The 23,492-nt window shown below is 32.4% G+C and overlaps 2 protein-coding genes across 3 annotated transcripts; one reads left to right on the top strand and one right to left on the bottom strand.

The window, feature by feature from the left end:
• Positions 1-8,691: 8,691 nt before the first annotated feature.
• LOC107899241 (alpha carbonic anhydrase 1, chloroplastic) lies at positions 8,692-10,454 on the top strand. 2 transcript variants are annotated; one of them, XM_016824895.2, is made up of 6 exons: positions 8,692-8,961; positions 9,067-9,281; positions 9,370-9,476; positions 9,622-9,724; positions 10,038-10,202; positions 10,294-10,454. In XM_016824895.2, the coding sequence occupies exons 1-6, from the start codon at positions 8,895-8,897 to the stop codon at positions 10,420-10,422; spliced, it is 786 nt and encodes a 261-aa protein (XP_016680384.1). In that variant the 5' UTR covers positions 8,692-8,894; the 3' UTR covers positions 10,423-10,454. The 2 variants fall into 2 exon arrangements, with proteins under 2 accessions (XP_016680384.1, XP_016680385.1); XM_016824896.2 differs by having other exon boundaries at positions 8,710-8,961; positions 10,038-10,142.
• Positions 10,455-13,357: 2,903 nt separating this feature from the next.
• LOC107898394 (oligoribonuclease) lies at positions 13,358-14,223 on the bottom strand. The gene is made up of 3 exons (XM_016823887.2): positions 13,992-14,223; positions 13,782-13,883; positions 13,358-13,688 (listed from the first exon to the last, which is right to left on the bottom strand). The coding sequence occupies exons 1-3, from the start codon at positions 14,083-14,085 to the stop codon at positions 13,627-13,629; spliced, it is 258 nt and encodes an 85-aa protein (XP_016679376.1). The 5' UTR covers positions 14,086-14,223; the 3' UTR covers positions 13,358-13,626.
• Positions 14,224-23,492: the final 9,269 nt, after the last annotated feature.

Below are 23,492 nucleotides of genomic sequence, written 5' to 3'. Positions count from 1 at the left end.
ATTCTTAAATGGTCTAATTATCGTTTAAGTCCATTTTCCTTTATTCAATAAAGCATTTAATCACTCAAATCAAATAGTGATCAAATTTTACATCTTTTACGACTTAGTCCTTTTTAATTAATTAACTATCAAAACGTTAAAATTTTTCAACAAAACTTTAATACCACCTTAATGATACTCTGTAAATATTTATAAAATATTTACGGCTCGATTTATAGAAACGAGGTCCAAATACCTCATTTTCTAAAACCACTTGACCTTAGGGTCCCACCACTTGAACTTAATAAATCACTTAAATAACATAAATTATCAAATCAAACACCCTTTTTAAATCACATTTGACTCGTAAATATTAAATAATAATATTCACGAACTTACTCACCGGATTTGGTGGCCCCAAAACCACTGTTTTCGACACCACTGAAAAATGAGCTGTTACAAATTGTCCTCTTTTGAAGATAGAATTTCTTGACCTATCGCATGATAATGCCTACCACAAAGGCCAGTCTAATTATCATTTTATCACAAGAGAATTATTCTTTCTTTTAGGAAATCTCTTTAGTGAAATCCACATAGCAATCTTACCATGGGCTAGTGCACTTGTCATGCCATCATAAGAGACCATTGATAGAGGCCGTAGCTATTGTTTAGGGACCTTCTCCCACTTAATATTTTTAAAAATATGCAAGGTTTTTAATTTTTGGTTTCAATTATGAATGATTAATATATGTGTCACAAGTACATGTGGCATTCTTTACTAAACTATATGGCATGGTTATATCATATATGCAAGACATGTTGTGGTAATTTTATAATATTCACATTCATTTATTCATAAAATCATCAATTTTGGTTCTCCACAGTTTTTTTTAAGGGAAAAAATCGAAGAAGTGAATGTGAACCGTGCACCAAGTAGGGTCCTAGGAAAGGGAGGTGAGTCATATTTGACCACTTAAAAACCAAGTTTTTCCTTAGCATAGCCAATCCTAAACATGCACTTCTCATTACCACACTTCTCATGGAAATCGAATAACATAAAGAAGTGAATGGAATAATTGTGTATTTTCTCACTACCACACTTCTTATCTTTAATCGATCAACTGTGGATCATCTCATACATATATATATCAAAATTATATCTTTAACAATTACTAAAAAGATATATTCGAAGATTTGTAATTAAAATAAAATTGTTTGCCAAGGTTTTCATGATTCTATTTCTAGAAAGTAAATGAGAACAAAAATTACATAATTTTTCACCATAAGGCATTTCTTGTGTCTTCAACCACCATCGCTCCATCTTTTCCTCGTCATGGAATCATTTTGGGTAAAAAACTACATTTAAGGCCTATGTTCGTTTTCGGGTCACAAGAATTTGATATAAAAAAATAATCCTACATAGAGATGATAGTCCATGGTCTATTTTCTAAGAATCACAACCTTGGTAATAACAATTATATAATAAATATATAATATCACATTCATTCACATGTATTCCCCTAAACATACGAATAATTAAAAGAATGTCACGTCTTATCAAATATCAATCAAACAAGATGAAGAGAGATTCAATCTCAATTTACACTATAAACATAGCACAACCTGGCTTCTTATACCAATTGTTGGAAAAAAATTCGATTTGAAAATGATTTGCTTGCACAGCAAAAAATTAGAATTTTGAAAATTGGCTTGATTTGTGAAAGTTATAACAATAAACTCTAACTGATTCGATTTTTTTGTTATTTTTATACCACAAACTGCTTCAAGTGTGGGCTCGAACCAATTGAATCGAAACACAGAACTAGAAAAAGTTTTCTCTGTTTTTTAATAGAAACCGGTAGAATTGTTATTCTGGAAGAATATGTTTAATAGTTGAGGATAAATTCTCTTTATTTTTCACCAGAGTAACAATTTCTCAAAGTTGTTTTTTATGCCCTACTAGTGCCTACTATTTATAAGAAGAAAAGGTAGAACCCTTGTTAAGTTGTAGTGGTTTATTTCAAATAGAAAAATAACTTTTTAGTTATAGTAGGAATAGGGTGGATGGCACACCCTAGTATTCCTACTAGGGTTGTTGCCCACCTCATGTTATATGAGGGGTTTTGGGCTTCTCTCACATCAGATCCAATTACAAGTACTTCTTGGGCCTTTTGACCCAGTACTCTGTAATATGGTCCAACCCGATTCAGTTTTTATATTTCTCAAAATAAACTTTAATATTCGATATTAAATAATTTTCTCATCCCTATTTTACCCCTAGTAAAATTTTGATGATTTTACCCCTGGTTAAATTTCAAGAAAATATGTTTAATATTTCACAACTCAACATGATCATTGTGACCAAATGATTTAATTTCATTTTTGGGCTTCAAGATAACACAAACATAAATTCATTCTTCCAATCATTTTTAAGTAATCCATATAGAATTACAAATGAATCATTTCCATTTCCATTTTGGAAACCTACATTCATTTCCAAATGATTCCATTTTTCCATTTTGGAAAAAACCATAATCATTCATGAATGTTTCTCATTTCTCTTTTCCTATTCATTTCATTCATTTCTATTCAAACATGCAATTCATTTATGGTTTCAACGAGCTAGTGGGGGGACCGATTGAACATATGTAATTATGGCTCAAATAATTTATAATTAAGTTTTGGTTTTCCGCTTATTAATTATAAACTCATTTAGCCATGAATTGATTCTACTATAGTATTGTGATTCAGCTCTCCCTAACGATATACCATTACGAAAGCAACTACTCAGTGCTCGTCCGATGAAATCGTCATAAATGTGTTACCCTCATAGGATATCCTTGATCAATTTGGGATAATATATGTTTTCCCAATATGATCCTATTTTATCTCATAATAACCATTACATCTTCCTTCAAGAAAAGTTAATTACTATTGAATAGTAATTAAGTCATTCATCATAAAGATGAAAAATCCATGACCATGTTTTCTTTTCATCAACCATGTAATACCAATGAGAGGATATCATGTACCCATGTCTCAAGTCATGAATTCCACTATTGTGAATGACGCTACGTACTGCAAAAGTCATACACCCATAACACTAGCTTTTGGTTCCTTATCTATTCGAACTCAGGGTTTTACTTACATCAAAGTGTACTAGTCATGCATACATAGCTCGTCATCCACTCAAGATTTTGGTATGCCATACTATGAATGTCACAAGTGAATAAATCCATAAATAGATTCAGGATCTATTCTACTTGGGTCATGTCCAATGTACTGTTAGTCTAGCTAGTCACATCTATATCTCTATCTTTTGGAAGTTAGCCGCTCTGATGCCTAAGACTAAACATCTCCCTAATTGGACTTGATAGACAACATATTAGTCTTTCAATTGGTTTCCTCATTTCCAATTAGACTAAGGACATATTTAGGTTCGTTTACTAATAAAAGTTGCCTTTCTTTATTATGATCCAACCATGTAATACCGCTTAGTATTAGTTAAACACTAGACAACTAGTGAGCAACATTTTCTTCTATTTTGTTTTACGTGCAAAAACCATATGAGGACATTATATTAAGTACTAATGTAATTTATGAATAAATTTATTAATCAATCTGTTCGAAAAAATTATAAGAGTACATTGATGAAAATACTACACTTAAGGCACTAGATTCAACATTTATCATAAGTGTGTTACCCTCATAGGATATCCTTAATTTTTTTGGGATAAATTTATTCTCCCAATTTGATCATATTTTATCTTCCTTCATGAAAAGTCAATTTCTACCAAATAATAATTAATTCGTTTATCACAAAGACAAATGAGTCATTTTCATGTTTAATTTTCATCTATCATGTAATACCGATGAGAGAATATCAAATACCCTTTAGTTGAGCTATGGATTCAACTATTATTGAATGATGCTACATAATGTAGAATTTGTATACCCAATGTATCAACTTTCAGTTCCTTATCTATTTGTACTCAGGCTTTCACTTACATAAAAGCATGCATGAATTTGAATATGTTTATGCAAATGTTGATGTTATGCTAATATTTGATGTGTTATGAATAAAAAAATGGTATCTTAACTATTGAATAGCATGAATTGTGTGTTTTGATACTTATGTGATGGATTAAAGTATAAAATGAATATAAGTAAGTTATGTGTTAACTATAGCTTTAACATGAATAGGTGTATGAATTGCTGTGTAAGATTGCTTACATGCATGACTATATGAAAATGAAAGAACTTGACATGAATGACATGGGATGAGGTTTTGAATGGAATATATGCATATTTATAAGCTTATATTATTTGGCTTGAATCATGGAAATACCACTGAGCGTATTTGTTTAGTTTATGATTTGATTTTTCCATGCCCAGGTATAGTAGATTCCTGACAGCTAAAGTAGTTGATCCAAAATCCAGCAAGCGAATCCTTGACTCAGCAAAGTTTGAATATTCCCATTTGTTGAAGTGTGGCATGAATCTAGGTTGAGTTGGTTTTGATATAAGACTACATTTTTATGAACATTTGAATTGGAAGTTTGGTATATGGAATTGGTAATATGTATGCAAAATGTGCATGAGTTTATCATATGGTTTAAAAATGTATAAAAAGATGTAATTGCCTATGGTGTTTGTGGATAAGTATGTGTGTTTAAGATCTTGAATGAATTAGACTAGTTAGTGAACTTATAAGTACTTTGGCATTGGTGTATAGTTGATTAAGGTATTATGATTCATGTGAATTGCATATTATTGTTGAAATTGTGTTGTGAATGGGCAATTGGTGATTTGCTAATAGTAGGTTAATGTAAATTATGGTACATTGTAACAATAATATGTCACGTCGCGACGTCGAGCATATATCGTTGCGATGATATCAGGTCACCATGCCCTAACGTGATGTCAAGCATGGGTTGTTGCGACAAGACCTATTCAATACATTGCATCACAATGAGGAAAATCTTGACATCGTGACGTCAACCTGAAATTTTGTAAACATTACAATTTAGTCCTAATTCGACCTCGGGTTACCATTAGAGCTTTCATAAGCTCATATAAGACCCGAGAATGCATATAAATCATTTTATATACTTGTTTTACTCATATTATAAACGTTTAATGTTGTAAATCGTATTGTATTTTGATCGTAGTTGCTCCAGAAACGAATGTGACACCTTGTAGCTCGGACTTGGTGATTGGATGGGTATAAGGTGTTACAATTACCCTAAACAGTTGTGACGAAACAAACAATCTAAGTGAAAGAGTGACAAAGGAGTGGGAACTACTTCACTACTAAGTGAAAACAATAAATAAACATAACAAAAAGGAGTTGTTTATGTAATTTGGTTTTCCTATGTCCGCGAACCCTAGCTAAGTGAGAAGTATCTACTGTTTTCAAACTCTTACAAAGTGATCCTAAATTTATCACACACCCATGACAATTTCCTCAATTATATCTTTAAAGACTAGAACCCTCACCACTATATTCTCCCCTATGAATTCAACAAGTAAAAATGCAACACAAAGGTTTTACTATCAATATACACTCACAAAATATTGTTCCTCACTTGAACAGATTTAGTGCTTTCAATTCTAGGTATATAAACCTATACAAGTCTCTCAATTATATAAATTTATTTGAGACTTGCTAACATAGAGAAGATCTATCACAATCGTTATTAAACAACATATTAACTAGCTAAATACAATATAGTAATAAGAAACAAGGTAAACATGAATTCTTAACAGGACAGGTAAGACTTCAATGATTCAATTCAATCCAACTTCCTTAATTAAAGGATTTGATAAATGTGATTCGACCCGATTCAATCCTCAAATATGTTTCTTCATATGATATGATCTTCATTGATGAGTTGCATATCATTCTCATAACCAACACAACCCATTAATACGATTCAATAAATTACCAACATCTCAAATATAAAAAATAATGATAATACTCAATTATTAATTCCATATTTTTCAACATATAGATAAACATCTCATACCAAATCCCATTTAACTTTTCCATAAATGGTTTTAAACATTCATTATGTACGTTAGCAATAGTATTATGCAAGTCTTCATTTTCATTAGTTTCTCTTTGTAAATTCATTTTTTCTGCTACTAGATGCCATCGTTCTATAATATATTTATTTTTTGTATCACATGCCAAACTTGAACGTAATCTTATAGTTACTGATAAATATTCCCTGTTTACTATATATATCGCTACAGTTGCCAAGTTGCCTAATTAATCCATGAGGCAAAAGTAAGTCTCAAATTTGACAGATGTTTTTTTCGGGGCTATTTTCTATATAACAGCATGGTGCTTGTCTTTTATAATGTCTGTTCCAAGTGAAGACTATTTCAACCCTTTCAGTTTGGGAAAAGGCATGAGGCCAGATTTATATTATTCTTTATATGGTTCAATGGGTGCACAAAAACCCAGATATTGCAGAGAAAACTAGTCTTCACAATCACATGTATCAGCTTAGGCGAAGTTGTATAAAGAAAACATTAGAGGTATTCTTGGGTTGCGGCTTTCAGTTTCATACCTCAATCCGGCCAATAATGGTCTGTTTCGTTATTTTAAAAAGAGAATAGTATTTAATAGCCATGCATTCTTAAGATATTTCGAAGTTTGGATAGATATATGACTCAATCCTTCACCTAAATTGTGCATCGGTGGGTTCCATCCACTTCGGTAAATATGATTAATATACCAAGGGAAGGTGGTATTTGCATTGGGTGATCAGATCAGAAGAAACTAGAAGGTGAGTGAGTGAGTAATGGAATATCACTTTAAATTTAGCCCATAACTTTATCACACTTTCTCTTTCTCATTTCTATGCCTTTGTTTTTGCTTCGTCGTTTTCCTTGTTCCTGTTTTCATGCCCTTACGTGGTGGTCGGTTTGGAAGTGCTCTTTTACCTTTAGGATACCACCACCTTTCCAATATCATTACATTTTACTTACACTTCCATTTTTTAGATTTCGATTTTTTTTTAAAATATTTATGTTTGATGTTGATATTTAATGCATATCTCTACATAAATATGGAAGTACAACATTTAATTTTAAGAATGTTATAAACATATGAAAATTTATTAAAAATTAAAACATATGTTTTAATGAACTTATAGAAAACGGTGAAAATTAATCAGTCGACTTATTTTAGTGAATATTTTGAAAAAAAAATAGAACATATTCATAAATTATAAAATAAACTTTTTAGTTTTTAGAATAATAAATTAAAAATATTAATAAATAAATGAAGTAATGGGAGATGAAGCAATGAGTGGAGTGAAAAAAAAATGGAGCAAAACGCTTTACAAAATACAAAAAGTTCAAATCTTATTTGTACCACGAGACTAATAAGATTGAGACTGGATGAGATGTCAATATTCCTGCTTCCTGCACTAACTCAACAGTGGGAATATTCTGTTTTGCATAGTACTTTTTTTCTTCCAAAATAAATGGTTAGGAATGGATCAGTATTTCAATGCCGAATATATGTGGCTCAATCTAGCCTCCCACCTCTTCTTTTACAAACAGGTCACTATCATCAACAGAGAAATGGGCATTATATGGAGTTCGTCCCCACAATAATAATCACCTCTAATAGCATTCCTACGGTCAACTTTTAACATTTTATACTCACTCTTTATAATAATTTTTCATAAATCATAGTATTAGTCATAAATTATAAAGTATATTATTTATTAAATTAATTTTCTATAGTAACAAATTTTACTAAAATTAATTTTATTCCTAAATAATAATTTAGTTAAATACTATTTCAATAAAATATTTAAATTTTACATAAACATTTATTAATCATATTTTATTAAATTAAAATAATATTTAATAAATAAAATAAAATATACAAATTTTATTAAAGATACTATCAAAATCTTACTTAGTAATATTATTTATATACTATAATCTTTAATTAAAAAAAGTTAATATTATCTAAATTTCAAAAGCTATTATAAATATATAATAATCACCCCTTTCAAAATTTTAATAAACAGATAGGTTGTATACTTAAAGAGAAAACTTGATAATATTATTAAAAAAGAATAACATAATGATTAATTTTCATGCCTATATTTAAAAAAACTTGTCCCGCAGCCTCAGTCCCGTGAATATATTCCATGGGTTGATGAACCCTATAATTATATCTGCTATAATTAAAGGATTCCACCTATGATAAAAATAATAAGATAATTGAAAAAGCATTTCAGTCCCTATAATAATTATCCGCCTTATTGATCTAGAACCCAATTTTGATAGATTTAGATTTGCAACCCCTACATCAAGGAATAATATTTAAAACTTAATCATTCAATAATTTTTAAAGTGAATTCTTATATATATATATACATATCTCACATTTAATATTTAGATAATGTGAGATCTAAGATTTTTTTTTCCTCGATAAATATTCACAAGTAGCTTACTTTAAATATTAAATTATTATTCATCACTCAACCATTTTTAACATATGATATACCGTTATAAAAGTCTCATAGAGTAAAACATAAAATCATAATTTTATGATTCAATCCTCCACCTTTATTAATCGAGAATATGTCTGAAAGTTTTCAAAAATTACATTTTTTCCGTCAAATTGTAGCTTTGGTTCATTAGATAATAAATATCAGCATATTACCACTCACTATATATATAGAAAATGGCATATGATTGTGTAAGGTGCTCAAGAAACTCCCAACAGACCCTCTTACTATATTTAGCAGTGGAAAACTGTCAAAACACTAGTAGCCATGAGCAACTGAAAATATGATAATTATATAAGCTTTTCTTCAATTGTTCTTCTGTTTGGCAAGGTGAATTATTGTGGGTAGTCCAAGATTTGGGTCGTGTTATTAATGGCTCTTCAACTTTTCATCATCTTCGCGCTTAGTTTGCTTCTTGGCATTGCTTCTGCCATTGATGGTACGATCATGTTCTTGCAGCTTTTTCTTTTGGAAAATCATCGTATATATGTTCTGAATTCCAGACTCACTTCTTTATATATATATATTCTTTTTGTTGGGTTAGTTTTTAGAGGAATGGAGTTCGGCTATTCAGGCCACAATGGTCCAGGCAAGTGGGGAAAATTGAATCCAACATTCTCACCATGTTCCACAGGCAAAAGACAGTCTCCCATAAACATTCAGAGGAATCTGACGGTCCACAACAAACTACTGAAACCTTTAACCAGGAACTACGAATCTGCAAATGCTACGCTCGTTAACAGAGGCTACAGCGTTGGGGTTAGTTTCAAAGCAATTCCTCCTACCTGCCCATCATTCATCATATTTAGGATGGTATGTAGAAATTTGATGAATATTGGGAATGCAGGTGCGTTTTGAGGAATCTCCTGGAGATTTATTGATTAATGGCAAAAACTATACCCTCCAGCAATTCCACTGGCATTTACCTGCTGAGCATCACATTGAAGGACAAAGGTAAGTTTAATTTCTCTCTCTAAACACTATTATGTGATTGGATTGGTTGGTCCAAGTTTATCCTATGTTACATTAAAGAGACCAATTCGCTTTTATGGGCTCTTTTGCCTCTTCCCACCTCGTTTTGACCCTTTTAAATATACAGATTTGCAGCTGAGCTTCATATGGTCCATCGGGCAGCAGATAACAGTGCTGTAGTTGTATCTATGCTCTACCATGAAAGCAAAGCCGATCCACTTTTCTCTATGGTAAACCTTCTTAAAATTCCCCTACTTGATATCGCATTTTAAAATATATGGGTACCAAAGTTTCACCTTCAAAATAAAACTATCTATTCTTATTCAAACTCGATTAATCTAAATCAAACTTGATTTCACCATAAGATAACAACTAAAATTAATAACGATCCTAAATCAAAACATGAAATCGTTTGAACTTGAGATGACAGATCTACTTCTATTTCTATATTAATTCTCATATCCAAATAACATAGCCCATGTTATGTTGTTCAAAGAAAAAGGAGGGGCAGGATGATGAAACATTGTAATTTTATGATTTCAGATTATGGAAGGATTGAAACATTTGGGAAAGGAAAATACAGAAGTTCCTCTTGGTACCTTGAATATAAATGAATTGAACCGAAGACCCCGCAAGTATTACACATATGTTGGTTCTCTCACCACTCCTCCATGCACCGAGAATGTCATATGGATCATTCTTGGAAAGGTTTTTTTTTTTTTTTTTTGCAATGTAGGAAAATGAAAGTATATTTATTATATGTTACACTCAAAATGGCTAAAAGTACACAAATTTGCAGGTGATGTCGATTTCGAAAGAGCAAATAACTACTCTTGACAGTCCGTTGAATTCACATTGCAAGAAAAACGCAAGGCCTTGTCAACCATTGAATGGTCGAGAGGTTGATATGTATGATGAGCTTAAGTAATAAAGCTTAATTAATAATCTTCTTCACTCAAATTGGGTGCAATACAAGGTGGGGGAAAACTATTGTCACTACGCCAAAACAGGTCTTTAGCGGCGTATTTTGTGGCGTTTGGAAAACAAACGCCGCTAAAAATTGAACATTAGCGGCGCATTAACGAAAACGCCACTAATAATAAGCAATAGCGGCGATTCACAAAAAGCGCCGCAAAAAAATAAGGCCAACGACGCTGTTTACTAAGTTTTTGGGCCATTAACGGCGTTTTTATAAAAACGCTGCTAATGCTCGGGGGACTTTGCGGCGATTTCTAAAAAGCGCCGCAAAAAACCTAATGCAAACGACGTCATTTCCGAGTTTTTGTCCCTTTTGCGGCGCTTTTTTAAAAGCGCCGGTAATGCTCATATCTTTAGCGGCGTTTTCTGAGAAGCGCCGCAAAAAACCTAAGGGCAACGACGCCGTTTTCTTTGTTTTTGGGCCTTTAGCGGCGTTTTCTTAAAAGCGCCGCTAATGATTTGTTCTTTAGCGGCGTTTTTTTGGAAGCGCCGCTAATAGTAAAAAAAACCATTCCAATTATCTCATGATTTGATATATTTTTTATTATAAGATGAATATTTCATTGTATTTATTATATATTGGTCAAATTTACATTTAAATGATAACAAATAATATTAATGTTTAATACAAAATGTTTTTATTAATTAAAGAGAAGTCCTAATTAAGTCCTAACTATTTATTATTATTTTGCAATCACAGTTTATTTAAACTACTTTAGTAGAAAAATATATATATAAAATTATGAGTAAAATAAAATATAATAAAACTTAAATTGTTGTGTTGTAAAGAATAAAAAGTAGAAAAAATTTTGATATATAGTTCGACTAAATTAATATATAAATCAAACAAAGTAATATAAAACACCAAATTAATATCGTGATTAATAATATTATATATTATTTAATTAGTCGGGTTAGTATGGATAATGATGAATAATTATGATAATATGCATGGGACATGGCATATAGCTTCCTAAAACGATGTGGAGTGGGCACCAAACTCTAATAATATTTTTGTAGTCCATGCCCCAGTAGAATGGGTTGAAACATCGATCTTTTTCTCTGGATAATGATATGCAAACTCTAATAATATTTTTGTAGTCCATGCCCCAGTAGACGTTAGGCTTTAAGACTTAGGGTTTAGAGGTTTAGGGTTATAGGGATCGGGTTAGGGTTTAGGGTCTAGATTAATTTTTTAAATTTATATTTTAAATATATGTTCTTTATGTACGTAATTGTAAAAGAGATAATAATAAATTTAATAAACTAAAATTATGAGTATATATATAGTTGAAATTATGGCTTAAGAGATATATAATATATGTTATATTTAATTACTGAGATTCATACCATTTGATATTATAAGAATCTAAAATATTTGTTTTGTACTACAATAATATTATGATTGGGATTCTTGGTTTTTGAGTTTGGGGTTTAGTTTTCGGGGGTAAGGGTTTGGGGTTTGGGATTTGGGTTTTTGAGTTTAGATCTAGTTTAATGTTTGGGGTTAGGGGTTTGGAAATTTAAGGGTCAGTTTTGGGTTTAGGGTTTAAAGATAAGTTATGATATAATATTTGATTTTGGGGTTTGTTTATGGTTGTTTCTAGTTTTTGGATTCAGGTACGGTGTTCCGGCTAACGGGTCACGGGTCATGAGTGTAAGGGTTTAAATTGAATGTGGATATTTTACAATATAATTCGAATTAAATTGAGTTTAAATTATCAATTTAATAAATATATATATATGAAAAAGGATTAAATCCCAGAAGCTTACAAAAATTAGATGGTTTTAGGGTTTAAATTGTATTCATTGAAAACGACGCCGTTTCTAGTGGATTTGCATTAGAATTAGCGGCGCTAAACATGAAACGCCGCAATAGATGAAATAATACCGGCGTTTACTATAAAAGCGCCGTAAAATACTGTAAGTTGTGAAGAAAACGGCGCCATTTTCTTATTACATTTAGTGGCGTTTTAGATAAAACGCCGCAAGTATGTTTTCTTTGTTAGGGAAACGGCGTCGTTTTCCATTGTTATTAGTGGCGTTACACCCAAAACGCCGCAAATATGTTTTAAAGATTACACGAGTTTGCATTAAACGACTGCGTTTGACATTATATTTAGTGTCACTTATATATAAACGCCGCAAAATCGAAATGGTGTTACGAAAAACGGCGCCGTTTTTTTATTACATTTAGTGGCGTTTTAGAGAAAACGCCGCAAGTATGTTTTCTTTGTTACGTAAACGGCGTCGTTTTCCTTTGTTATTAGTGGCGTTATACTCGAAATGCCGCAAATAAATTTTAAAGATTACAGGAGTTTGCGTTAAACGACTGCGTTTGACCTTATATTTAGTGGCGCTTATATATAAACGCCGCAAACTCGAAAATGGTGTTACAAAAAATGGCACCGTTTTCTTATTACATTTAGTGGCGTTTTAGATAAAACGCCGCAAGTATATTTTCTTTGTTACAGAAACGGCGTCGTTTTCAAGGATATTTGTGGCGTTACACCCAAAACGCCGCAAATATATTTTAAAGATTACAGGAGTTTGCTTTAAACGACTGCGTTTGACCTTATATTTGGTGGCGCTTATATATAAACGCCGCAAAATCGAAATGGTGTTACGAAAAACGGCGCCATTTCCTTAGTTGGTTTTAGTGGCGCTTTTATTAAACGCCGCAAATTTGCATTATAACTTAAGGAAACTGAGTCGTTTTCCATTGTTAGTAGTGGCACTTTGCTTAAAACGCCACAATGTTGTTTTAATTTTAATACAAACGATGACGTTTTCTATATATTATTCGTGGCGTTTTTTCTAAAACGCCAAGAGGTTTAGTTACTTGATGGGGAAACGACTGCGTTTGGCGATATAGTTAGTTGCGTTTGTTTATAAACGCCGCAAAGGGATTAAATATGTTGACGTAAACGACGTCGTTTGTTTTCCACCATTTTGACCGAAACAAAACCAAATTAATTCCCCGATTCTCCACCCCCCAAAACAGACATCTCCCCCAAATCCCTAAAATTTCCCCTAATTCCTAACAGTTCCCCAACGTAGTCCAGAACGACGCCGATTTCTTTGCTGCATCACAGCCTCCGTGCGTATCCGGTACCGCAACCATCGGTAAGTTCGTCAACTTCCTTTTTCTTCTTCATGCGCCATCTGTAATTATACAAGCTATCTCCAATATTCTATCAGTCTCAATATTCAAACCTGCATAGACGAGATGAATGCGATTCTTACATCACATAATCCACCATCGCCGTAAACTAAAATTAGTCATAAGTAGCATTTTCTAGGGCTTACCAGTCATTTCCAAGTCAATCCAAACAAGGGGTAACTTGTAGTTTTCCGAAAGCAATGCCGGTTTCAGTTCAGTTGAGCCCTTCCCATTGATTTTTCTCTTACCTGTCAATCATAAAAAAAATTTATCAATCAAGCACACCCCCAAAGTTCAAATGATTCTAACCCTAAACCCAAAGGCAATGATTGAAAGACGAAAGTAGATAAGTGGACCTGAAGGTTTGGAAGCAGATGATGAAGCCGGTGGGGGATGATGATCTTCCACATCAATATCCAGCAACGAAAACGCATTCGATAGCCTATCCATTCTTCTTCTAAAAAGCTTTTAGGTCAATTTGAAATCCCAGAACGATTTTCCGGCGCTACTCCGGACTTTCAGTTCAGCCCGGGTTGAGCCTAAGTTTCTTCTTTTTCCCTTTTCTTTACCTTCAAGTATAAATAAATTCTTCAATATCTTTGCCAAAAGATTTTATCATTATTATCTCTAATTACTTTTTTTAAGCTATTTGTAAAAAAATATTAATATATGGCAGAATTAAAATGCATTGTCACTTTTCATGTGGTTACTTAATCAATTAATAGAATGTAGTACTAAATTAGGTCAAGCAGAAATTTAGGAGTAAAGTGAGAAAAATGATATTTTTAAGATCATTTAAGTATTATAATTTTATAAGATTTTAAAAATTAAATAATTAAATAATTAAAATTTCAAATTTGTTTTTGGTTATTTTTTTAATTTCAAGTTTAAATATATATGTATTAATTATTATTTATATTAGGACTAGAACTTAAGTTAAAAATACATTGAGACTAGTTAAATTATATTTTATTTTTTTACTCAAAAAATAAATAAATTAGTCTTTATAAAAAAAATTTAAATAAATAAATAAATTAGTCTTTATAAATAAATAGATAAAATTTTTAATATAAAAAATGTTTTACTTAATTTTCTAACAAAATCACTTTTTTTCTTATTTTAAGAAAATTCAAAATAAAAAATCACCATAGAAACCGGCTTTACTCTCGCGCCATCTTTCCCCTCCTTTAGGTAAATATTTCTTACGTCTATTATTATTTGATTATCTTGTTTTCCTTTCAATTATATGTTCGTGTTTAATTTTGTTTTGATTGCAATATCTTTTTGATATTCATTGGATGCTTATTTTTGGGAATATATCTCGGTCTGTTTCCTCTGAATTAAGTTTCACTAAGTATTTTTAAAAAAAAATTTTCCGTCTGTGAATTAATTGGGTACATTCCTTGATCTTGAATATTGATCTCAATGTTGAGTGTTTTTCATTTCCTAAATTAGAATTTATATTCATGCATGACTGATTTGAAATAAATTTGAATTGTTTTTGTAATATCAGGGAACACTTTGCTTAATTTTTAATTTAATTTTAAGTTTAATTTTAGATAACTTACAAAAATTTAGTTAAAACTAACATAACATACATAATTTAATTCAAAGTTATTTTTTATTTGTTTTAAAGTTAAAATTCACATAACATACATAAATTAAAGTTACAATTTCGAATTACATAACTTATACAATAATAAGGTAAAATTTCTAATTACATAACTTATACAATATTAAGATAAAATTCCGAATTACATAACTTATATAATATTAAGATTACTTTTATAATATTAAGATCAAATTTCGAATTACATAACTTACATAATACATAACCTTCCTAGCTTACATTATTTAGATAATACATAGCCTACATAACTTACATAAATTAAATAACTTACATAACTCACATAATACACAACTTACATAACTTACATAATACATAACCTTCCTATCATATCATAACTTACAGAACTCATATATAGTAATATCTGGCGTTTTAACTTACCCGTGCAAATTATTGTCAACGTCAGACTTCAATAATTAAGAAATGGACCGGTCTTGGATGAATTTGTCAAGGGTAAGCAACGGCTATCGAAATGGAGTACAGACGTTTTTAAATTTTGCATTTCAATATGCAAGCCAAGAGAACATGATTCTTTGCCCCTGTAAGAAATGTGTCAACATAAACTGGCATTATCGTGAGGTTGTATATGAGCATCTAATTGTTGATGGGTTTGTTCGGGGTTATAAACAATGGTTCTTTCATAGAGAATGCCCGCCTAGTACTTCCTCTTCAAGGATGGATGTAACTTATCCTGATACTGCTTACCATCAGTCTAATAGAGGGGATGACATGGAAAGTATGTTGCGGGATGCATTTAATATGCACAATCATGGTGTCCAGTCGAGACATACGATGTTTGTGGCCCCTGATGATTGTAATATTGGTGGAAATGCTTTTACCGAACCGAGAAGTACTGTACGTCATGAAGAGCCGAATGGAGAAGCCGCGAAGTTCTATGCGCTACTTAATGACATGAACGAAGAACTATATGAGGGATCAAAATTTTCAAAAATGTCCTTCTGTGTTCGTCTTTTTCAATTAAAGTGTTTGGGAGGGTGGACCGGAAACTCATTGACAATGCTGTTAGAGTTTTTGACAGAAATGTTTCCGTTTGCAAAAATCCCTCGGTCATGCAAAGATATGAAGAAAATGATAAAAGATTTAGGCCTTGGGTATAACAAAATCCATAGTTGCCCAAATGATTGCATGTTGTATTGGGGCGATCGGAGAAACCAACAGTGCTGTCATGTATGTGGCCACTCACGTTGGATAAGTAGAAACACAGAAGATGGGAACGACGATGAAAATGATGCACAGTCACGGAAGAAGCTAGTCAAGATTTTATGGTATTTTTCGTTGATACCAAGGCTTCAAAGGCTTTTCATGTCGTCGAAGACAGCGGAGTCAATGACGTGGCACCATGATGGACGAACCGATGATGGGTTATTAAGGCATCCAGCAGATTCTTTAGCTTGGAAATCATTTGACAATAAATTTCCAAGCTTCGCAAGCGATCCTAGGAGTGTGAGGCTTGGGCTAGCATCTGATGGATTTAATCCTTTCAAGATCATGAGCACTGTCTACAGTACTTGGCCAGTAGTGCTTGTTCCTTACAATCTGCCTCCGTGGATTTGCATGAAGCAATCTTCCCTTATCTTATCTATGATTATCCCTGGAGAGAAAGGGCCCGAGAATGATATCGACATTTATTTACAGCCACTTATTGAAGAGTTAAAACAATTGTGGGCTGGTGTCGAGACATACGATGTGCTGAGAAAGGAGAACTTTAATTTACGTGCAGCTTTGATGTGGACTATTAATGACTTTCCCGTTTATGCCAATTTATCCGGTTGGAGTACCAAGGGTCGTTATGCGTGTCCTTGTTGTGCTGCACAAACATGTTCGCAATGGTTGTACAATGGGAAGAAGTTCTCTTACATGGGGCATCGTCGGTGGTTACTGGAAAATCATAGATTTAGATTTCAGAGTTCTGTATTTGACGGTACTGAAGAGTTCAGAGAAGCTCCTTCGCAGACCAGTGGCTCTGAAATCTTGTTCATGTTGGAAGATATGAATTTCATTTATGGGAAAATGAACCAACCGCCAAACACGCAAAGAAATAGAAGATCCAATGATGAAGCTAATGATGACTCTGATGAAGAGGACGATCCTAATGAGGCAGAGTTGTGGAAAAAAAGAAGTATTTTTTTTGAGTTACCTTATTGAGAGCATCACCTTCTACGACACAATCTTGATGTTATGCACATTGAGAAAAATGTCTGCGAGAACATTGTGGGTACAGTTTTGAGTGTCGACGGAAAATTAAAAGACAATCTTCAGAGTCGACTTGATTTAGTCCAAATGGGAATCCGACCTGATCTTCATCCCAATCCACTTCCGAATAGGAAATATCGGTTGCCGCCTTCTATTTTTTCAATGTCGAAGATGGAAAAAGAATTGTTCTGCACAGTGTTGAAGGATATAAAGGTTCCAGATGCGTATGCATCAAATATATCTCGATGTGTTAGTGTTAAAGACCGAATATTATATTCGCTAAAATCACATGACTATCACATCTTGATGCAAGATTTACTGCCAGTGGCTCTACGATGTTGTATGTCCAAGAAGGTGACGTCTTGTATAATTAAACTATCCAACATAATGAAAGCCATTTGTGGCAAAGTTTTGGACGTTCAAGAACTTCAGAAGGTACAGGATCGAGCCGCTTTGACTTTATGCAACATGGAGAAAATCTTCCCACCTTCCTTCTTCACCATTATGGTTCACTTGATAATCCATCTCCCACACGAAGCAATTCTTGGCGGACCCGTTTTCTATCGATGGATGTATCCCATAGAAAGGTGTTAATTAAAAATTTTTAAAGTTTTCCTTCATTCACCTCTATGCCTTTAGTTTCAATAATTAAGAAATGTTGTATATTGTGTTTAGGTTTCTATCCAAATTAAAGTCTTACTGCCGCAACAAGCGATATCCAGAAGGATCGATTGCTGAAGGCTACTTGGCAGAAGAATGTATGACCTTCTGCTCAAGATATTTGGAAGATGTTGAAACAAGGTTAAACAGACCAAATAGGAATCCTAGACTCACGGACCATAACTTAGCCGATACTTATTTGTTCCAAAGTTTTGGAGAACCAATCGAAAAAGTTGAAATTGCAGAATTAGATCATTTATCGTGGGTACAAGCACATCGATATGTTCTGTTTCACCACGAATTATTGGAACCTTTACGGAAGTAAGTTCTACAAATTTGATAAATATTTATCAAACTAATAACTGTTTATCTTCTAACAAAGATCACATTTTTTTAACACAGTGAGTACAAACAAATTTTGAGATCTCGTTTGCGCTCCCGAAGAACACAACATCGAGATATCAATAAGTTGTTTTCAGAATCTTTTTATGAATGGTTAAGCCAAACGGTATGCAGTTCGAGCTTCCGCTTACAAATAATAATGTTTTCTTATAACAAATGAATTACTCAGTTTACTTTCCATTCAATAGGTTTGGAGTGGGAAGAACGTAAACGACGATGTTAAATGGCTCTCCCAAGGTCCAAATCGAATGGTTAAAAGATATAGTGCGTTCCTCATCAACGGATTCAGATTTCATACAAAATATCGCGAGAGGTTGAGGAGAATGCAAAATTGTGGAATAGTTGTCAATTCTGCAATTACAAGTTATGCTAGTGCTAGGGACAATAATCCTGTCGAGGGAAATGTGGAATATTTCGGACAACTTACTAACATAATTGAGTTGGATTACTACGACAAATGGAAAGTTGTCTTATTTCGTGGTGATTGGGCCGATGTTAATACAGCTCGTGGAATTAAGCAAGATCAATTTGGTTTTACAATGGTGAACTTTGACCGATTGATTCACACAGGACAACAACTGATAGATGAGCCATATGTATTCTCATCTCAAGTCAAACAAGTTTTTTACTCAAAAGATCCAACTGATGAGGGTTGGTACGTTGTACTCCGTAACATCCCTAGAGACTTATTTGACATGGGCAGTGGAAGTAGAGATAACATCGACGATAGATCAGTAACTTTGCCCTTTCCAGAACAAAACTTAAACGATAATACCCCTAGTACTAGTGCACAATTTGGATGGGTTCGTCAGGATACCGATGAAGATATTTACGAATAATGATGTAGTAAGATTTTACGATTGTTTAATTATATGTAATATCATAATTTAAATCTTCGTCTTATTATATATTTCAACTGTTTTATATGTGTTGTTATTGTTGTAATTAGTTATTAAGTTATTAACTATTTTATGTGTATTGTAGATAAAATGCCTAGAAGAAAAATTCTAAGGGGAAGCATTGTTCAAAATAATCCAAACTAGACAGAAACAAATAGTACTGAACAACGGACAGCAGTTGGATCTTCAAATGTTCCGATTACAGCTGAGGATCCTACAGAAGTTCAAAGTAATTTTACATTTAATTTACATGCGTGTTTCTGTTATAGTTGATTTATTTTTCAAATTCTTATATTATAATATACCATTTGTAGCTGAAAATGGTGGGACGCGCAGAGGTCGAGGACGTACGCTACTTAGAGAGTTGTACGAGTTAGATCCAGTCGAGCGTGTCAAAGTTGGACGAAACAGTTTTGGTCAGCCTGTTGGATCAGAAGCTCGACTTTTAGCTAGATACATGGACATTTTAGCACGAAATCCGAATATGTTGCCTATAAACTACGAGTCATGGCATCAAATGCTCGATAGCAACAAAAACCAAGCCCTCGATAATATTAAGGTAACAAAATGTTAATGTCATCTATAATGCTTGGGAAATAGTTTCATTTATATTTACTTTATTAACTTGTGTTTTTTGTGTTTTGTAGGTGAGGTTTGCTTTAGAGGTCTCGGATGCTTATGTAAAGAAGGCATTGGGAAAAAGATGGAGAGACAACAAAAGTACTTTGAAGAAAAATTATTATAAGACAAAAACAACCATCGATGAGAAATTGCAAAATGTCCCGCCGGGTATGTTGAGGTACCAATGGGAAGATGCGGTTAGATTTTGGCATTCGAATAAAGGCGAGGTCTGACGTACTTCTAAACTATTGTAATTATTTTGGTTTATAGTATTTTCTATTTACGTACTAAAAAATTTCATAACGTAGGATCGTGAACAAGTTGGAATAAGCAGCAGGCAGAAACAAAAATTCACCCATACAGCCGGGTCGAGAAGTTTCGCGTGTGTAGCTGAGGCGGAGGTATTTTTAAATTTTTTAATATTGTCGAATATGTATAACTTTCTATTAAATAATATTTATACTACTATATTGTAGGAACGGTCGTCCGGTCAAAAAGTTGGACGCCTTCAACTTTTTGAAATTACACATAGGAAGAAAGATGGATCTCCCATGACTCCTGAAGCTGCTGAAATAATGGTACGTTCACTTAATATGATTTGACTTATTTTAGTTATTTATAGTGTTTATTTTCTAATGGTTTAATTCATTGCTTGTAATGCGACTATTGTTATGTTGCATATGTTTTTCAATATATAATATTGCGTTCCTAACTATATGATATATTTATTAGGAAAAACTAAAGGATAAAAAGGCGGAGTACGAAGCAATTGCTTCTAGTGATAGTTCGGTTCATCTTGAAGATATTGATAATCGGATTATTACTGAAGTTTTGGGTCCTGAAAGGTATGGTCAGGTTCGATTTCAAGGATCTTTTGTTAGCCCAACCCAATATTTTGGATCCAGCTCCCACCAATACATGGCTTCAGGGAGTCAGGCTCAAGCTGAAGTTCAGAGGTTAAAAGACCAGATGGCTCAACTGCAAGCGACTACAATTGAGGTTCAAAGGAAATATGAAGAACTCCAGCTACAACTTAAAGCAGAGGCGGAAGCGAGGGAAGCAGCGACTGCAACGAGGGAAGCGGAGGCTGCAGCGAGAGAAGCAGAGCAGAGCAAAAAGTACGACGAACTTCAGCAGCAGCTTCAGATTATGATGAAGATGTTTAAGTCGCAACTTCCGCCTTCATAGTGTATGACATAAATATTTTTTATAATTTTAACATTTAACATTTAACATTTTTTGCAAAAACAATATGAATTCACTTTTATTTATTGATATTAATATTATTTTATTCCCTTATGTTGAAATATTATATAAATTTATTGCTATTGGTTGCTTTTGAATTGTTGCTTTTGAATTTTTGCTACAAGAGGGCCGAAAAAATGAAACATTTAATATAAAAAAAATCCCCAAAATAGTGGCGTTTTTGTATAAAAGCGCCACTAAAGAACATGTTCTTTAGCGGCGTTTGTAAAAAAAATGCCACTAAAGAACATGTTCTTTAGCGGCGCTTGTAAAAAAACGCCGCTAAAGAACACATTCTTTAGAGGCGCTTAGGGAAAAACGCCGCTAAAGAACACGTTCTTTAGAGGCGATTAGGAAAAAACGCCGCTAAAGAACATGATCTTTAGCGGCGTTTTTCCTTAAGCGCCGCTAAAGAACCTGTTCTTTAGCGGCGTTTTTTTTCTAAGCGCCGCTAAAGAACATGGTCTTTAGCGGCGTTTTTTTCTAGGCGCCGCTAAAGAACATGGTCTTTAGCGGCGTTTTTGTTTGTAAACGCTGCAAACGTTTGCGACGTTTTCGTTAGCAGCCTTTTTTGTGGCGTTTGAAGAAGCGCCGCAAAGATCTTTAGTGGCGTTAAAAAGCGCCGCTAAAGGCCTAAAAAAACGCCGCTAAAAACTTGTTTTGGTGTAGTGTGTTGTACTTCATTAGAACCGTAAATGAACCGAATTTGCATGTTTACTTTCTTCGTGTTAAATTCATGTTCGTAATTAAATTTTTATGTTTATATTTATGTTTGTTCATTTATAATTATCTGACTTTATATACATTCATTTAAATTAAATGAATATATTCATGAATATATAATTAAATGCATGTTTACGAGGAATATTTATGTTCAATTTATTTAATAAATAAAACTCAAAATTTTAATTAAATACATGTTAACAAGGAATATTTATATTCAATTTATTTAATAAATGAAACTCAAAATTTTACTTCATGTTCATTTATCTACCTTCATAAATATATAAATAAAATCAAATTTTATAGAAACTGTTGATTGAATTTCCTTTTAATCTATCTCGCAAAAATGATTAACTGATTTTTTTTCCTAAAATAATAATCTTTACCAAAATTTAGACTCTTCATAAGATTGAGATCATTTTCATTTTCTTATAAAATAAACGCCGCCATTTAAATATATTTTTTAAAAATAAAAATTTAAAATTTAAAATTAATAAAAAATAGTTTTATTGTTTTTATTTAAAATGCTTTCTAAAACTAAAAAGGAAAGAAGAAAATAACGGTTTTTAAATTTAAATCAATTAACGCTAGTTCAAATCTATTTAAACTCAAAAGTATTATTTTTTAAACAAATTTTAAATACCAAATTTCTTTCACTCATGTTTCTATTAATAACTAATAGATATCAAACATGTTTTTATATTTTCATTATTACAAACAATTTCTTTCTTTTTATTTATACTTTTTTTATAAACAAAATCATATAATATATACAATATAGACTACCCTATTAGTCACTCTAAATTGGGGTTTTTCTTATTTTGTTCACTCTAATTGTTTTTATTAATTTGGTCACCCTAAAAAAGAAGTTGATCAAATTGGCCACCCCACTATTAAATGATAATTAAATGCTGATTAAATATTTCCATGTTAGTCATTGTAAATAGAGTTATTTCTATTTTGGTAACCCAAAACAATATGTGTGTAACATCCCTTCCTGACCCGATCGATGGGTCAAGCAATAGAGTGTCACATTCGTTGCAAGAGCAACTACAAACAAATTCACAGTAAAATCATCATTTCACTTCATCAATCATGCAATTTTATCAATAATACAACATTAAATAACATGAACATTCTTTCTCAGGTCTTATACGAGCATACAAATGCTTTAGAATCAGCCAGAGATCAAATAGGGACATTTTTGTAACATTTTTAAAAAAATTATGATAAAGTATCCCATAAAGAAATCATTCAAATATTCAATCATATCATAAATACCTAGATATTAAGATACACAATTAATCCAAGTCCTAATTGGGCTTACTAAAAGCTCTTTTGTAAACTTGAGCATGAATAAGGACTAAATTGTAACATTTTCAAAAGTTAAAGATAATAATGTAAAATAGGGGTCACATGTAACACCTCTAATCCGTCTCTGTAACACCCTTAACCCGTATCCTTTT

This window comes from Gossypium hirsutum, chromosome D04 (genome assembly GCF_007990345.1).
Source record: "Gossypium hirsutum isolate 1008001.06 chromosome D04, Gossypium_hirsutum_v2.1, whole genome shotgun sequence".
NCBI lineage: Eukaryota > Viridiplantae > Streptophyta > Magnoliopsida > Malvales > Malvaceae > Gossypium > Gossypium hirsutum.
The sequence above is the reverse complement of the archived record's forward strand: the minus strand, read 5'-3'. Positions and strand labels throughout refer to the sequence as shown.

What these genes read in the sequence shown, in the direction of transcription:
- LOC107899241 (XM_016824895.2), top strand. Translation starts at nt 8,895, where the DNA reads ATGGCTCTTCAACTTTTCATCATCTTCGCGCTTAGTTTGCTTCTTGGC. An exon ending in ACAGAGGCTACAGCGTTGGG is followed by an intron (nt 9,282 to 9,369) that starts GTTAGTTTCAAA and finishes TTGGGAATGCAG; the next exon opens with GTGCGTTTTGAGGAATCTCC. An exon ending in CATCACATTGAAGGACAAAG is followed by an intron (nt 9,477 to 9,621) that starts GTAAGTTTAATT and finishes TTAAATATACAG; the next exon opens with ATTTGCAGCTGAGCTTCATA.
- LOC107898394 (XM_016823887.2), bottom strand. Translation starts at nt 14,085, where the DNA reads ATGGATAGGCTATCGAATGCGTTTTCGTTGCTGGATATTGATGTGGAA. An exon ending in ATCTGCTTCCAAACCTTCAG is followed by an intron (nt 13,884 to 13,991) that starts GTCCACTTATCT and finishes TATGATTGACAG; the next exon opens with GTAAGAGAAAAATCAATGGG. An exon ending in GATTGACTTGGAAATGACTG is followed by an intron (nt 13,689 to 13,781) that starts GTAAGCCCTAGA and finishes TCGTCTATGCAG; the next exon opens with GTTTGAATATTGAGACTGAT.